Source organism: Carcharodon carcharias, chromosome 17, assembly GCF_017639515.1.
Source record: "Carcharodon carcharias isolate sCarCar2 chromosome 17, sCarCar2.pri, whole genome shotgun sequence".
In the NCBI taxonomy this organism is placed as follows: domain Eukaryota; kingdom Metazoa; phylum Chordata; class Chondrichthyes; order Lamniformes; family Lamnidae; genus Carcharodon; species Carcharodon carcharias.
Genome location: NC_054483.1, coordinates 45,116,353 through 45,134,287, shown reverse-complemented (window position 1 = coordinate 45,134,287; position 17,935 = coordinate 45,116,353). Strand labels below are relative to the sequence as shown.

At 45.5% G+C, this 17,935-nt stretch overlaps 1 protein-coding gene across 8 annotated transcripts in view; it reads left to right on the top strand.

Moving 5' to 3' along the window:
- The window catches only part of mypn (myopalladin), a 451,051-nt gene that overhangs the window by 397,089 nt on the left and 36,027 nt on the right, over positions 1 to 17,935 (top strand). For all 8 annotated transcript variants that reach the window (XM_041210119.1, XM_041210117.1, XM_041210118.1 and 5 more), the window contains 3 exons: positions 4,394 to 4,615; positions 4,779 to 4,928; positions 12,715 to 12,797. In XM_041210119.1, coding sequence (XP_041066053.1) covers positions 4,394 to 4,615; positions 4,779 to 4,928; positions 12,715 to 12,797 — 455 coding nt within the window. The remainder of the gene's footprint in view (positions 1 to 4,393; positions 4,616 to 4,778; positions 4,929 to 12,714; positions 12,798 to 17,935) is intronic.

The window sequence follows — 17,935 nt, the reverse complement described above, 5'->3', positions numbered from 1 at the left end:
ATGGAAGCGGTTGAAATCAGGGGGAAGGTCAGAAAGGTTGGGGTGTATCTGATTGTGAGGGATCTGCGAGGCAGGTCTGCTGGATTCAACAAATAAGCTGAAAGGCAGTTACCTCTGAATCCAATAGTCCTTGCCTTCCTGTAGCTGCTGGGCATCTTGAGGCTCAGGAAACCCAGCCAGATAGCCGAGCAGAATTCAGTTGGGAATGTTGGATTAAAAATGAGGCTCAGCTTTATTATAATATTTAAATTGCCAACTTGCCAGCTGATGGTGAGTTGGCTGCCTGCCCCCATCCTGTCGCAGGAAGGGTGGGATCGGGATTCAGATTTTAATACTTTAACATTCGACCCAGCCCAATCCAACCCAACCTTGCCCATTTTTTAGGGTTGAAACTCCCCTGATAATTCAGGAGAAAATTAATAGCCAGTTGGATGAAAAAGGAAATCCATTATGGATTTGTAAAGGGAAAATTGTGGTTGACTAACTTGCTTCAGTTTTTTTTTGATAAGCTAACTGAAGAAGCAGATGAGAGCAGTGTAATTGATGTGTATGTGGACCGTCAAAAGGTATTTGATGAAGTACTACGCATTAGGCTTGTTAACAAGATTGAAGTCCATGGAATAAAAGGGGTGGTAGCAGATAGAAATATAGAAAATTGGGATATAAATCAGATTTGTGAATGGCTGTTTTTCAGACTGGAGGAAGGTATACAATGATGCTCACAAGAGTTCAGTACAAGGACCACTGCTGTTTTTGACATACATTAATGACATGGACTTGGGATACAAGGCACAATTTAGAAATCTGCAGTTGACATGAAACTTGGAGTTGTAATAAAATAGTGAGGAAGATAGTTATGGACTTCAAAAGGATACAAATGGAATGATGGGCACACGGCATATGCAATTTAAACGCTGAATAATCTGAGGTGATACATTTTGAAAGCAAGGAGAGAAGCTAAATAGTACAATTTTAAATGGGGTGCTAGAAGAGAGATACACAAATCTTTGACAGTGGCAGGGCTGGTTAACAAAGCAGTTAATAAAGCATATGAGATTTTGGGCTTCATAAGTAAAGGCATAGAGTGCAAAAGCCAGGAAGTTATCCTAAATCTACATAAAACATTAGTTTAGCTTCAGCTTGAGTATGTGTCCAATTCTAGAAACCATACCTGTGTAGGCTTTGGAGAGAATACAGAAGAGATTTACTTGGAATGATTCCAGGGATCAGGAATTATATTTACATGGATAGACAGCAGAAGTTGTTTATTTTCTCCTTGGAGAAGAGAAGGCAAAGAAGAGATTTTGATAAAGGGGTTAAAAATCATGAGTGGCTTAGATGGAGCAAATAAAGGGAAATTGTTGAAGGGATGATAATGACAGGCAAATGAACCAGAGATGACATGAGAGACAGTCACTCAATGAGTGGTTAGGATTTAAAATGCAGTGCCTAATAGGTTGGTGGAAACAGATTCAATTGTAGTTTGCAAAAGGAAATTGGATAAATACTTAAAGGAGTAGAATAATTGCAGGTGGGAAAATAATGGGAAAAGAGCAGAGGACTGGGACTAACTGAACTGAATTGCTCTTTGAAAGATTCCAGGGGTGGAAATTTACTTGGACTGATCCACTCGAGTGAGGGGGATGACAGCATGTTGGGAACAGCTGTACCGTCAGCAATGTGCTTCCGGCATTACCAGTCAGTGGCAGAGTGCAGATGTAATGACAACCCACAGATGTCTGATGAGGCTTTGTATTTAAAAGGGTTAAAATGGCTGCACCCTGCATTCTTAGTGAAGACAAATAAATGGTGACAGGGAGATATGGTAAGGCTATCCCTCCTGTCCTCTCTCAGTTGTCTGGCTCCTCACTAGAGGTGAAGCTGGAAGCAGTTAGAGCCATAAAGGAAAGGTTGCCAACAGACGAGGGAAAGAGGCCAATTCTCCAAGCCAAATGTGTGTGTCTGGCGGTTGCGGAGGTAGTGAGCAGTGGCAGCATGGTCCCTCGCAGCTGGCTACAGTGTCGCAAGAAGTTTATTGACCTTATAAGGTCAGGAAAGGTAAGTGCATAACAGGTGCCATCTCCACACTTTGACTTCCCCAGTATTTTCCCACACAGCACTCTTCATAACACAGCTTGTCGTTCCAGCCATTCCTCTCTATCTGGCCATCTCCTCATATTCCCATCTGAACAGCCAGCATTCACACTCAACTTCATCTTATTGCCATCTTGCACCCATCCTTCACTGCCACCCTTCACAAATGTTGAATTCCATCCTCTTCCTAACTCTACTCCTCACACTCATAACTCTGTTTTCTCTCATTGCAGGAGAACAGAACACACAACTCCAGGGAAAGACAGAAAACCTGCAGTGTAGCCATATTTACCACTGTGGAGGAACAGGCTTTAGACATCAGCAGGGTGGCAGTGTCCATGGGTGTAGGCAATGGAGAGCTGGGGGTCTCCCACATATCTGATGGCAGCATGAGCTATTGCTTTGCCACTGAGGACATAACAGTCACTCATACTGAATTGATGTCACCACTAACTGAAATATCACAATATGTGTAATGTAGAGTTTGACCCCTTTCTCCATGTCAGCAAGGAGTCATGGGCAAAATTTTTCCCTTGTTGGGCAGGCGCGCGCCCGACCCGAACAGGAGTAAAATAATGCGCGATGATGTTAGGCAAGCGCCCCGACGTCATTGCGCACTCTTGCGATATTTTGCTTGTCGGCATGGGCAAGAGGCAGCAGTGTGCCCACCAACAATTAAGAGGCCTGTTAAGGTCCTTAATCAATTAATTAAATGGACTTTTTTGCTGCCTGTCCAACTGTTCAGTTGGCGGGTGGTCAAATAGGCCAAGTAGTCTTTGCATTTTTTGGGAAACCTCATCCATAGGCAGGATGAGGTTTCAACCAATGATTTAAAAAAAAAACTTTTAAAACCCATTTTTAATATGTCCCTGCTCATGTGACAGAGTCACAGGGACATGTTTCCCTTATTCTTCCATTCTTTATTTTTCATGTTAAAAACCTTCAGCTCTCTGAGGTAGCTCTGTGCCTTCAGGGATCTTTCACTGAGCACACCCGCAGGCATGCGCACACTTCAGCGCTCGCACTCCTCCCCCTCACCCTGGCAGTGCTGAGCATTTCAGTGTGCGATTCACACTGGCTGGCCCGATCGTGGCGGGCAGACCATTGTCAGGCAACCCGGCCTGCCTGCCACATCTGCCCGAAGAGGGGAAAATTCTCACCTAAGAGTTTGGGCAGCAGTTTTCCTTACAGAAATCCCTAATGTTGATTTGCAGCAAGTTGATAGTCCTGCAGGGAAAAAAAGTACTTCAGGGCAAAGAACTTTTCGTTTTTAACTTTAATTCTAAACTGCTATAAATTTGGAAGAAAGTTGCATTTGCATTTGGCATGTAAGGTGATTTATATACTTATTTTAATATTAATCTCTTTACTCTTAACTTTGGGTAGTCTCGTCAAGTGCCTAAAATGATGTAAACTAAAAACAATCCTCCTACACAGAGAAAAAGCACGGTGACACAGACCTTTATAATGGCTAGTTTCCAAATGTTTCTCTTCAAACTCTACTTTATAACTCATTTTACCAAGTTGTTTAGCATGTATGAACCCTTTTAAAACTCAGACATATGATTTTAAAATCTCCAGGTTTATGTTTTTGGCAATGGGTAACAGTCAATCAGTTCCAGTCAACAGTTTATGCTTCTTTGCAAGCATCCGGACAGATGTACAATGTGCATACCAGGCTTTAAGTTTCAATATCTGCAGTTTAATGGGAGTTTGGTTGTTTGTTGTTCATTGTTAGTGACTTAGCTGCTTCTTCATTTACATCCCTTTATATGTAAAATAAAAAGATACAGCAACCAACAAAGATCCTTGGCAAATCTAAACTTATATGTCAGTTTGCCAGTTAATGCCAATGTTTTATTTCACTTTTTACATATAATAATTGGATATGCAAAACTGCAAAATACATGTTCATTTAACATAAGTATATCAAGAACTGACAAATTGATTATTTAATCAAGAATACACTGGCTATATGCAGATAGCACATATCAGGAGTGGCCATGTCTACCAAAGCAGTTGTGCTTTGGCAAATAATTTCTGCTCTATCAGCTATTCTGGGCTCTCATTGTTCCATCATATACCTTTAAAGTTGTTCGTGTATTACTGTGTTAGCCTCCTCAGCACATAGTGTGCAACTTTGTTGGTCTGGTGCCTCAGCTATAAATTTGTTACTTTTCTCTCAACAGCCTGGATTTTACAGCAGTTCTTCATTTCAAAATTCTGCCTTATACTTCAATTTTAACCACATAATAAGTGTTTCCATATGTTAATGTGTACAGGTCATCTCTGTTTTTAGGAATACAAAGTGTCCAGCTTTGAACAAAGACTTATGAATGAAATTGAATTTCGCTTGGAGAGAACTCCTGTCGATGAATCTGATGATGAAATACAACATGAGGATATTCCTACAGGGAAGTGCATTGCACCGATCTTTGATAAGAAACTCAAACATTTCCGAGTGGTTGAAGGATCACCAGTAACAATGAGCTGCAAACTTTTAGGGATACCAGTGCCAAAAGTAAGCTTTGTATTGTCTGTGATATTATTTGTGGGACCCAGTTCCCATAATGCTTGTGAGAGTTAATTATTATTATCTAAATATTTCATTTATTCTACGTGAATATATACTTGCTGCAAAACGATCACATCAATTTACAATAACTTACAATTTATAATTCAAGGTATACTGGTTTAAAGATGGTAAACAAATTTCCAAGAAGAATGAACATTTTAAGATGAAGCGCGATGGTGATGGTGCATGTTCATTGCATATTGAATCAGCCACTAATGATGATGACGGCAACTACACAGTTATGGCAGTAAATCCCCAGGTGAGCACCAAAATCTTTAATTGGAATGTGTGATTTGTCAGCTCATCTTCTGTTTCCATTGCAACCTGTATCATTATATGATTACAGGATGCACATTGTTTTTGGAAATGAAACTGTGAATTGTGATTGTTCAAATAGTAAAGTACATCTGAAGGGAGGGTGTACTATTTCTCTGCTCTCTCATCATCATACGCCCATTATGTATTTATACTCTGAGGCTATTAGCCTCCTGAGCCTGTTCCAGCATTCAGTGAGATCACGGCTAATCTGCGGCCTAACTCCATGTTGCCCATCTTTTGCCCGATATCTCTTAATATCTTGGGTTAATCTTTTATTTTTCCCTCTATCACTTCTTAATAGATTAAATGTTTGCCAACAATTTGTTGCTAAGGCACAAGCCCTCTCCATAAGGCTTCAAGGCATTTCCAGTGACGAAGGAGTATGGATAAATCATTTAGACATACCACCAATACTAGCAGACACACAAGTTTTTCTATGGGTGGAATCTTTGCAGATTTGCATTAAGTGCGGTAGCGGGTGTGAAAAAAGATGTTTTACCTGCCGGCCACAATGGCAGGTTTTTGCACCATATCGCCCCCTTCCTGCCTCATAAATTATGCAGTCACGGGAAACACACTAGATGGCAGGCGGGCGGCTTCCGATTTGCCTGCCTCACCGTTACCTTGCTGCTTCCTCATACTGGGCGCCATATTTAAACTGCAACCGCCTGCACACTTCTCAATGTTTGCAACTCAGGACTCCTCTGGTGAAGACATGGCACCAAAAGCCAAGAAGAGTGAGCCCCCCGATTCAGTGACACATCCCTGGGAAGCCTGCTGGACGCTGTGGAGGCCCACTGCAATGTCCTGTGCTCCTGTTCTGCCACAGGAAGCCCATAAGTCTCAGCACTCCAGCTTGGGAGGCGGAGGCAGAAGTGGTCAGTGCCAACACTGCACACAAGGGTTCAGCCATCCAGTACAGAAAACGGATGAATGATCACATCCGTGCCACCTGGGTAAGTCAGCCATCTCATCGATCTCAACTCACCCACTCACAAGCCTATCACATATTCACTGGCATCTCACTCACTGCCAGTTCAAGGGACATCACCACTTACTCTCTCTCACTCACCCTCACATCTCCATCTGGCCTCATCTCCTCTGGAGACTGCCTCCTCATCCTGTCCATGGCTCCACTCAGCACACATGCACTCCTGGCATCCCTCTCACTTAGCCTGCAATGCACCTTCATCATACTCACTCCATCTGTCTTTATGCAGGACAAGATTGTGCATAATCAACGGGAGAGGTCCCAGACCGAGGATGGAGTGCCTGACATCAAGGTCCTCACTCCATTCGTGAGTCGTGCATTGGAGCTAATCAGAGAGGACGTGGACTGTTTCTGCGGCGATAGTGAGGTCGGTAGCGAACACCCACATGAGGATTCTGCGCCACATCATCCCTCTCTCAACACTACTCTGAGTCCACTCTTCTGTGTTCAACACAGCTGCCAAGCAGTAATAATCTCCACTTCCTGTCCTAGGCACATCTGACACATTGCTCTCAGGCAACCTTGACCTCAGCCCCAGCACTAAGAGTACCTTAGATGAGGATCTAAGGGCAGCACAGTTGAAGACCCATCACAGTACTCACCCATACCCACCACCAGTGCAGCGACACACACCTCGGTGCGACCTAGATGCAGAGCAGCCTCGGGCTGTCCCACAGCAGGCAGACGCAGGGACATCCTTGGTCGCCAGCACTCTGATGACTGCTGGAGGCAAGGAATCTGCTGAGTCTGAGTCAGATGATGAGTCTCTGGACTCAATCAGTTGGTGGAGTTTCAAAGACAATCAAGGGAACATCATGATGGGATGCCTAGTGCACTCCTTCGATTGCAAGGGACAATGGAGGAGTCCATTTACCTTCAGTCCGAGGTGATAGCACCAGCATGCCGACACACTGAGGTCAACCCTGGCAGAATGGTGGCTGCCATGGAGACCTTGGTCCAGGACATCAATCCTGCACTGCTGCCAGGGCTGAGCTCCCATCACTGACACCATAGGTGGCCTCCAACAGTGTCAAAGTGAGAGGGATGTGGGGCAGCTCGATCTCACTTCAGTTTTCCCTTCTCCTCAAGGTGTCAGCTAGGGGCTGTCGGGCACCCATGGGGAGGAGGACCAGCAGCTCGATAACCTGGGGCCGTCCACCCAGGTGACTCCAGAAATGTCTGGCTGATCCAATTCCCCCTTCCTGTGATCCCCGTAGCTCCAGCTACACAGGTCAAAGAGGATGCAGCTGGTCCACAGCAGGACAACCAAAGCAGGTCGGGGCCCTCCAGAGGACATTCGTCAAGGTCATCATAGACAGGGCATCACAGTCAGCAGGCTGCCTCCATCTCCATTGTGAATGTCAGGGGAGCACCAAGATGTAACTCTTTTGAGTTAAAACCAATAAAACCAAATTAACAAAATTGGGATAAATCAGGCACAGCCCCTAATTCAGGTCAGCTGTAAAACCAAGAACAAAGTTTAAAGGAAACTTACAAACTTTAAATCAAAATGTGATTAAAGGGGTCAACAAAACACCCCAGTCCCCGCGGTGCCCACCGGGCACGGAAGGTCTCGAGAGTGCCAGCAGACACCGCGTGCTCCCTCTCCAGGGACATCCGGCCGCGAACGTAGCCGCGGAAGAGGGATAAACAATCGGGCGGGACTCCCCCATCGATCGCCCGCTGCCTGGACCTGTTAATGGCCAACTTGGCCAGGCCCAGGAACAGGTTCACGAGGAGGTCCTCCTCCCTCCCGACCCCCTTCCGCACCGGGTGCCCATAGATCAGGAGCGTGGGGCTGAAGTGCAAACAAAACATCAATAAAAGGTTTTTCAAATAACTAAAAAGGGAGTGCAGCCTACCACACCCTACATATGCATGGTCCACGGACTCCACAAGACCGCAAAAAGGGCATGTGTCCTGAGAGTCCGTGAACCTATGCATTCTCCTATTATAGGGGACTGCTGCATGCAACACCCTCCAACCCAGGTCCCCGATAGAAAGGGGGAGGATACCTCCGTAGAGGGCCTCCCATCGGGGGCCTCCGCCGCTGAACGGCAACAAGGCACACCAGGGCGTGTCCGGGCGGCAGACAAGAGCGAGAAAATGGAAGGTGTGCAGCAGCAGTCCGTACAAAAAGCTCCTCTTTGCCGTGCCAAAAGGCACAGAGGGCATGTCCCCGAGACGGCTCATATTGCGGGGCACCAGCACCCGAGGGAGGGTTCGGGGCTTGGGGCCAATGTGGAATTCCGTCCGAACAAGGGAACGCTCAAACTGAAGACCACTGCGCACCTGGGCCACTTCAAGACCTAAAGTTACATCGGGTCTGAGCACGACCGTTCTCAGGTCTTGGATGGCATTGGCTGCGACCTGGACACTCACAGATGCGCGACACACCAACTCCTGTGGGAGCATCCAGCCCAGTCCTCCGCCACCCAGCACGTCCCCGATCCTAGTCACCCCTGCGGCCACAGCCCTCCTCTCCGCCAACCACTGAAAGGGACGGAGGGTCGGATTCCTGAGCAGCGGCTCTCTGATGATAGCCGCTACTCCTGACAGGGGAGAGCTGCATCGCGAGGTGACCATATTCCAGACTTTGATCAGGTCCTGGTAAAAGACGGGCAACGCCTGTAAGGAGCCACCGAGGCCCCTCTGTTCTATAAACAGGAGCTGCACGTCATAATTCAGGCCGTGCACCTGACGGAAGAAATACGTCGTCAGGGCACACCATCTAGGAGGCTCGACGTAGAGGTATCGCTGCAGGGTCTGAAGGCGGAAAGTCACCACCTGTGTGCGTAGGCACACTAGCGCCTGACCACCCTCCCTAAGCGGGAGACTCAGAACCTCAGCAGCGACCCAGTGCAATCTTTTGTCCCTAACAATTTCTGGATTCTTGTGACAAAGTCCGGGGGAGGGGTCAAAGTGACCAGCCGATACCACAACATGGCGGCGATCAGCTGGTTTATGATGAGAACTCGACCTCGGTAAGATAGCACTCGGAGCAGTCCTGTCCAGCGCCGCAGGCGAGCGGTGACTTTCGTCTCCAGTTCCTGCCAGTTTGCCGGCCAGGATTCCTCAGCAGGGCAGAGATGGACCCCCAAGTAAAGGAGGCTGGTCTTGCTCCAGGTGAAAGGCCTGAGCTCCTCGGGTAGGGGAAGTTACATTGTTTCATAGTTTGCCATTGTGAGATTTGAACTCTTGATAATCTTTTAAAAATGAAAACAATTAAACTAAATCAACAAAATTGGGATAAATCAGGCACAGCCCATAATCCAGGTCAGCTGTAAAGCCAAGGACAAAGTTTAAAGGAACCATTTGAACTCTTGATCTTGGGGTTACAAACCCAGTACCATAACCACTTGGCTATTTAGGCCAAGCGTTAAGAAGATGTAACTCTTTCGAGTACAAACCCGTTTCCATCTGTTTCAGATGAAGTTACATTGTTTCATAGTTTGCCATTGTGAGATTTGAACTCTTGATCTTAGGGTTACAAACCCTGTACAATAACCACTTGGCTATTTAGGCCAAGCGCCATTGTGAGATTTGAACTCTTGATCTTAGGGTTACAAACCCAGTACCATAACCACTTGGCTATTTAGGCCAAGCATTAAGAAGATGTAACTCTTTTGAGTACAAACCCGTTTCCATCTGTTTCAGATGAAGTTACATTGTTTCAGAGTTTGCCATTGTGAGATTTGAACTCTTGATCTTGGGGTTACAAGCCCAGTACCATAACCACTTGGCTATTTAGGCCAAGCATTAAGAAGATGTAACTCTTTTGAGTACAAACCCGTTTCCATCTGTTTCAGATGAAGTTACATTGTTTCAGAGTTTGCCATTGTGAGATTTGAACTCTTGATCTTAGGGTTACAAGTCTAGTACCATAACCACTTGGCTATTTAGACCAAGCTAGTACCACAACCACTTGGCTATTTAGCCCAAGCGTTAAGAAGATGTAACTCTTTTGAGTACAAACCCATTTCCATCTGTTTCAGATGAAGTTACATTGTTTCCCATTGTAAGATTTGAACTCTTGATCTTGGGGTTACAAACCCCGTACCATAACTACTTGGCTATTTAGGCCAAGCACAAAGATGTAACTCTTTCGAGTACAAACCCCTTTCCATCTGTATCAGATGAAGTTACATTGTTTCATAGTTTGCCATTGTGAGATTTGAACTCTTGATCTTGGGGTTACAAGCCCAGTACCATAACCACTTGGCTATTTAGAAAGTTGCACAGCTGGGGCATGGGTGTTAATCACTTGTACATGTGTTCACTATTGTAAATAAGCTCCCAGGAATGTCTCCTTGCCCATGACTCCTTGTTATGATGAGCAGTATTCGTGTCATTGTGAAATCTTGGTTACTTCACAAGATAAAGGCAGATGCCTCAGTCCAGGACCACTTCCCTGTGAAGTGTGTAGCCTTCAGAGCAAAGTGATGGTCCAGCTTCATATTCACTGGACACATCAGTGGCCAGAATGTCATAGGCATGTGTCATAGATTTTCATTCTCTTTGAGTGCTCTCAGCACCTTTCAGGTGGGGCTAGCCACCTGTCACCAGTGATTGTGTGCTCCTGAAGGGGTCAGGTACTGAAGGCTGACAAAATATCAGGTGCATTTAATGCTTCATGGCTGCGTCTCCATGATATGACCCTGATCACAGAGCACAAATGAGCTGCCCTCAACCGAACAGGAATCATAAATTCACAGATGCATGGTGAGTATGTAAGGACTGTCCTCACTGCATGTCGTCATCCTGCAGCTATGAAGGCCTACAAAGCGCACCTGCCTTTTCTGGCCAGTGCAATGGCCTCATCACCAGGAGCCTCACCTTCAAGAACCTCATCACCGTCATCCCCTTTGACGACTTTCTCATCGGAGGAGACGTGCAGCTCTTCCATCTCCTCCTCAGCCAGACGCTCTCCCCATTGCAGCACCACGTTTTGTAGCACGCAGCAAGCTACGATGATGCGGGACACCCTCTGGGGACTGTTTTCAGTGCTTCATCAGACCTGTTGAGGCACCAGAATCTAATTTGCAAGATGCCTATTGTTTGCTGCAAGAAAGTCCAGGCTGTGGCATGAGCCTTATTATACTGACACTCTGCTGCTGCCTGAGGCCGCCACATGGGCGTCACATCCTCTGTGGGTAGCCCTTGTCTCAAGGAGCTAATCCTGAAGACTCTGTGGACCCTGGAATAGGTCAGGGATCTGAGACCTGCTAAGGATATCAGAGTTCATGGATACTCCCTGGGAAGCATGCGCAGACCTGTGGGATATGTTTGTGGTGGTCACAAACCAGCTGAACATTCAGCAAGTGGAAGCCCTTGAAGTTGATGTAGTTGACTGCTTGTTGCAGTGGAGTGCCACATGAGTGCAGTCGATGGCACCCTGCACCTGTGGAAAACCAGAGATCTGCGCAAATCCCAGCGCGTTTACCTCCTGTCTTTCCTAATCCCAGGCAAAATGCACAAAGCTCTGTGCCTTCATGAAGATGGTGCCCATTACCTCCTGGATACACTTGTGGGTGGATGCCTGCGAGATCCCTCACATGTCACCTGTGGAGCCCTGGAAGGAGCCACTGGCGTAGAAATTGAGCGTCGCTGGGAAAAAGCGACTTGGCTGTGCGCACCCACGAATGCAGGGCGCCTCTTCCTTGCTGCCCTATGGGCAATGCTCATGAATGCTGCTCAAGGTTATGTGCAGTCACCTCCGAGTTCATCTTGAAGTTCAGATCGCCAGATGCACGCCTTTTAAAGGCAGTCATGAAGCTCACCGTTCTGAAGTCACACCAACGTGGGAGGATGATTCCGGCATGAGGGCACAATAATGAGATGCAAGTACATTAAAATTAAGTTCCCGATGTTGGATGGCGGGAAAAGCGGCCCGCCATTGACAGGCGGAGTGGACAATGGGAAACTGGTTTAACAATGACATAAAACTTGTTTTTGGCCTTCTCACCATATTTTCTGCTCACGCCTGCCTTGACACCTTCCGCCAATGGGACTGGACGATTCCACCCATATTTTTCCCTTTGGCTTCTGGAATAAATTTCAAAGGAGTGTAAATGTCTGGGGGCACATTTTCTTTCTAAAATACTCTTCCATTTTTTAAAAGAAATCATTCAAATGCACTAATAATCTCCTGGAGGTCCAGCATTTCCAGGTCACTTTGTGAAATCCCCAGCACATGTGTGCCTCAAGGCTGCTCCATTGCCTGCAGTCACAAATATGACTTTGCAGTAGCATGAGAACCAATCTGGAAATGCCTAACTGCAGAGAACATCATATTAGGTGCAAATGCCTTAAACCATGCACAGCATCACCTTGCCACATCTGTAAGCTTGAGGGGCTAAATGCCTATTCCTGTTCCTGTGTTTCCAAGAGTGATAAAGCAGCCAATGACAAATGCCTCAAATTTCCAAGTGGCTTCTCCAGTGGGAGATTGGTTGAACCCGAAAATGACGAAGTTCAGACATTTGGGCTATTTCTCCAAGGTTACCAGCAATGTTACAATGCGAAAGCTTTGGAAATTCACAGCCAAATCTGTAGGTCACTTAATATGGGGGGAAGTGCTGCAGGTTAGAAGTTGATTATAGGCCGTTCTGGTTAAGTGATTTTCTGTACTGACTGCTGCAGGGTGGATTGCACATTAGTTTCCTTTCATTTTTACTGAAATCATTCTCCCAGCTGAGCATATTTTGAGTGTATTAACATGTTCTATTTTACATAGGGAAGAAACAGTTCCTCTGGTCATCTCATGATACAGAATACTCCAATACGTGGCCGTATAGTACCATCAGTTCAGAGCCAAAGGTGGGTTCATCTTAGTTGTCATGTCATATAATCTATTATTTTCCATTCTTACACATAAAGTAATAGATATTTTGGGTGTAGTAACTTGTCAATAATCTACCAATATCTGGATCCTGAATGCTACATGCAATGACCAAATCAATCAGTTGGGCCACTGACCCTCAGTTTTCAGTATGGGTTTACTATTGTGGCAATAATTTTCTGTTGTAGTCATAAAAACAGCAACGAAGGCCATGAAGGTTGATCCAATCAACTTCAGCCACTCTACAGTTTGAATACATAAATACATGTACACATGTTGAAACATGGGAACAGGCTCAAGGAGGCAAGGGGAGGCTATTCAGCCTCCTTGAGCCTGGTCTACTATATAATTCATGTTTGATTTGTATCTTAACACCATCTGCCTGCAGTGGTTCCATATCCTTCATGTTATGATCCTATTAGGACTATTAAAATTTAACAAAGAAATCTGAACAACCAGTAACTAGCTGACAGAACTACACCATAAGATTCGCTATTTTTTTAAACAAAAACAATTTTATTGTATATTAAAAAGAAAATCTATAAAGCAAGCACCACTAACTTACAAACTGTACTCATAACAGGATGTATGTTATAAACTCAGTTCTACATTTTACTTCCCCCAAGAGTTCCTTTTATCTTACAAAATCTTGAAGGTTAATTCACTTTTCCTCTCCGGGACTAAACCAAGGGTGGGACTTTCCAACTCTGCCTGCCGCCAGGATCATCCGGTCCCACCGAAAGTCAATGGACTTTTGGCTGGGCTGCCAAACCTCCTGCAACAGGTCCCACCATGATGGGGCCAGAAAATCCCAGCCCAAAGGTATATCACCTCTCTGGAATTCACTCTGATTTATTTTCAGTGTTACAGCTATTCGCCAAGCTGCAAGATTTAATTAGGGTCCTTCCATTAGCCATTGGCTAAGTGACCCTCCAATTTCTTTAACAACCACATGACTCTGGATTCTATAGCTCCAGCATGGGCCTCCCTGAAGCAGTGAGTTAAAATTTCAGAAAATACCATCGGCTTCCAATAGCCTGCTGCTATGGTTTAAAACTACAACTAAGCTGATTTCTTTCAGAACTCCAACTATAACAATGTTATCTGCCTTTCACAGAGGATTGCTGTAGCTTCAATCATTTTTCCCCTTACAAACTTTGTCTTATATTGAATACCAGCTCCTGATTGCAGATTGCTCCATCATGGACAATAAATCTAGCATTTACTGTACTTCAGGTGTAGGTCTGGCTTTATCTCTCAACCTTCAAGGATCTGCAAGATCCTATGTCAGACCCAAATCTGACATAGTCTCTTAGCTGCTTTTCCAAACATCAACCAGTCTTGCCTGCTGCTACGCCCTAAATGAATTCGCAGAGATAACTCAAAACAAAGAATCTCACTGAGCTCCACTCATCTCCATGGTAATGTGACACACACAGCCTGTTCCCCGGTAAAAATGCAAACTAACTATCTTTTAATTCCAAAGCTTTCCTTAATTCTGGAAAACCATATGAATAACTTATCCTTTATTGGAATAACTTCAAACGTCATGTCTCCAGTTCTTTAGCTCAGTAAGCCCACCTGCAACATAGGACTCAGGAGCAAGTGTAGGACATTCAGCCTCTCAAGCCTGCTCCACTGTTCAGTAAGATCATGGCTGATCTGGTTGTGGTCTCGACTCCTCTTTGCTATCTTCACCCCATAACCCTTGACTCCTTTGTCTATCAAAAATCTGTCTAACTCTGCCTTGAATAAAGTCAATGACCCAGCCTCCACTGCTTTCTGGGAAAGAGAATTCCACAGACTAATGATCCTCTGAGAGAAGAAATTCCTCCTCATCTCTGTCTTAAACAGTAGACCTCTTATTCTTGAACTGTGTCGCCTAGTTCTAGTCTCTCCTACAAGTAGAAATATCCTCCCAGTATCTATTCCATCAAATCTCCTCAGAATCTTATATGTTTTAAAAAGTCACCTCACATTCTATTAAACTCTAATGGGTAAAGGCCCATCCTGTTCAGCCTTGCTTCATAAGATAAGCCTCTCATCCCAGGAATGAATCAAGTGAACCTTCTCTGAACCTTCTAACACAATATTATGTGTTCCCAAAATGGGGAGGCGATGGGGTAGTGGTATTATCTCTGGACTAGTAATCCAGAGACCCAGGGTAATTCGCTGGGGGCCTGGGTTCAAATCCAACCATGGCAGATGGTGGAATTTGAATTCAATACAAATCTGGAATTAAAAGTCTAACAATTGTTAATTGTTGTAATTTTCCATCTGGTTCACTACAAAGGAAATCTACTGGCCTACATGTGACTCCAGAATAGGCAGGGTCCTGCCCTACCAGCAGGACAGACCCAACAGAAGAGGTGACACAGTGATATACAGTTGGGAGGGAGTTGCCCTGGGTGTCTTGTCGAACCTGGACCCCATGAAGTCTCATGGCATCAGGTCAAACATGTGCAAGGAAACCATGGGCTGATTACTAGGAACCAACACCCCCTCAGCTGATGAATCAGTGCTGATTCACTGATGGTAGCAAGGGCCTTGTACCCTGGGTAGGGGAGTGGCTCGGTAGCATCACTACTGACCGAGCTGGCTGAGTCCCAGTCCTAAAGGACATGGTTGCTGGACTGGGTCTGTGGCAGGTGGTGAGGGAACCAACAAGAAGGGAGAAACATACTTCACCTCATCCTCACCATTTTCTGCAGATGCATCTGTCCATAACAATATCAGTAGGCATGGACCTTGTCCCGAGTCCTGCCTGAGGATGCCCTCCATCATGTTCTGTGGCACTACCATTGTGCCAAATGGGATAAATTTGGAACAGATCTAGCAACCCAATCCATCAACAGCAGCAAAATTCCAATCAAACACAATCCGTAACCTCATGGCCCAGCATATCCCCCACTCTGCCATTACCACCAAGCCAGGGGATCAATTCTGGTTCAATGAAGAGTGCAGGACGGCATGCCAGGAGCAGCACCAGGCATACCTAAAAATGAGGTGTCAACCTGATGAAGATACAACACAGGACTACATGCATGCCAAACAGCGTAAATAGCAAATGATAGACAGAGCTAAGCAATCCCACAACCAACGGATCTAAGCTCTGCAGTCATGCACATTCAACCATGAATGGTTGTGAACAATTAAACAACTCACTGGAGGAGGAGGCTCCACAAACATCCCCATCCTCAATGATGGGGGAGCCCAGCACAGCAGTGCAAAAGGCTGAAGCATTTGCTACAACTTTTAGCCAGAAGTGCCCAGTGGGCAATCCATCTCAGCCTCCTCCTCAGATGCCAGTTTTTAGCCAATTCTGTTCACTCCACGTGATATCAAGAAACGGCTGAAGGCACTGGATAGTGCAAAGGCTATGGGCCCTGACAATATTCTGGCAATAGTACTGAAGACTTGTGCTCCAGAAATTGCCACGCCCCTAGCCAAGCTGTTCCAGTCTAGCTACAACAGTGGCATATACCCAGCCATGTGGAAAATTGCCCAGGTATGTGCTGAATACAAAAAGCAGGACAAATCCAACCTGGCCACTTACCGCCCCATCAGTCTACTCTCGATCATCAGTAAAGTAATGGAAGGGGTCATCAACAGTTCTATCAAGTGGCATTTGCTTAGCAATAACCTGCTTACTGATGCCCAGTTTGGGTTCCACCAGGGCCACTCAGCTCCTGACCTCGTTATAGCCTTGATTCAAACATGGACAAAAGAGCTGAACTCCCGAGATGAAATGAGAGTTACTGCCCTTGACACCAAGGCTACATCTGGATGAATGTGGCATCAAGGAGCCATAGCAAAACTGGAGTCAATGGGAATCAGGGGGAAAACACTCCGCTGGTTGGATTCATACCTAACACAAAGGAAGGTGGTTGTGGTTGTTGGAGGTCAGTCAGCTCAGCTCCAGAACATCACTGCAGGAGTTCCTCAGTGTATTGTCCTCAGCCCAACCATCTTCAGCTGCTTTATCAATGACCTTCCTTCTATCATAAGGTCAGAAGTACGGATATTCACTGATGATTTCACTATTTGCGACTCCTCAGATACTGAAACGGTCCATGTCTAAATGCGGCAAGACCTGGGCAACATCCAGGCTTGGGCTGACACGTGGCAAGTATCATTTGTGCCACACAAGTGCCAGGCAATGACCATCTCCAGCACGAGAGAATCTAACCATTGCCCCTTGATGATTATCCTGGGGGTTAGCATTGACCAGAAACTGAACTGGAATAGCTATATAAATACTGTGGCTACAAGAGCAGGTCAGAGGCTAGGAATCCTGCGACAAGTAACTTATCTCCTGACTCTCCAAAGCCTGTCCATCATCTTCAAGGCATAAGTCAGGAGTGTGATGGAATACTTCCCATTTGTAGATGAATGCAGCTCCCACAACACTGAAGGAGCTGGACCGTCCAGGACAAAGTAGCATGCTTAATTGGCACCACATCCACAAACATTCACTCCCTCCAATACCAACACACAGTAGCAGCAGTGAGTACCATCTAGAAGAATTCACCAAGGCTCGTTAGACAGCACCTTCCAAACCCATGACCACTGCCATCTAGAAGGACAAGGGCAGCGATAGATGGGAACACCACCACCTGGAGGTTCCCCTCCAAGTTACCATTCTGACTTGGAAATATATAGCCGTTCCTTCATTGTCGCTGGATCAAAATCCTGGAACTCCCTTCCTAACAGCACTATGGGTGTACCAACACCACATGGACTGCAACAATTTAAGAAGGCAGCTCACCACCACCTTCTCAAGGACAGCTAGGGATGGGCAATAAATGCTGACCCAGCCAGCAAAGCCCACATCCTGCGAATGAATAAAGAAAAAATTCAAATAAGGAAACCAAAATGCCACTTTATGATCTTACTTCTCTAGCTGTTAACCTCTTAACATGGCCCTAATGTTTTTAGTGTAATATACTCCAAGCTTGGTTGAATTGCACTTACTTCAGGGCTGCTTATCAGTTTCTTAACCTGGTGCCTCTATTTTCTACAGTTAAAACTTTAATTCCTAAAGCTAAAAGTTATTTTTAAAAGCTATGAATTATGAACTAGATATTTACAAAACTTGATACCTTTACAAAACAAT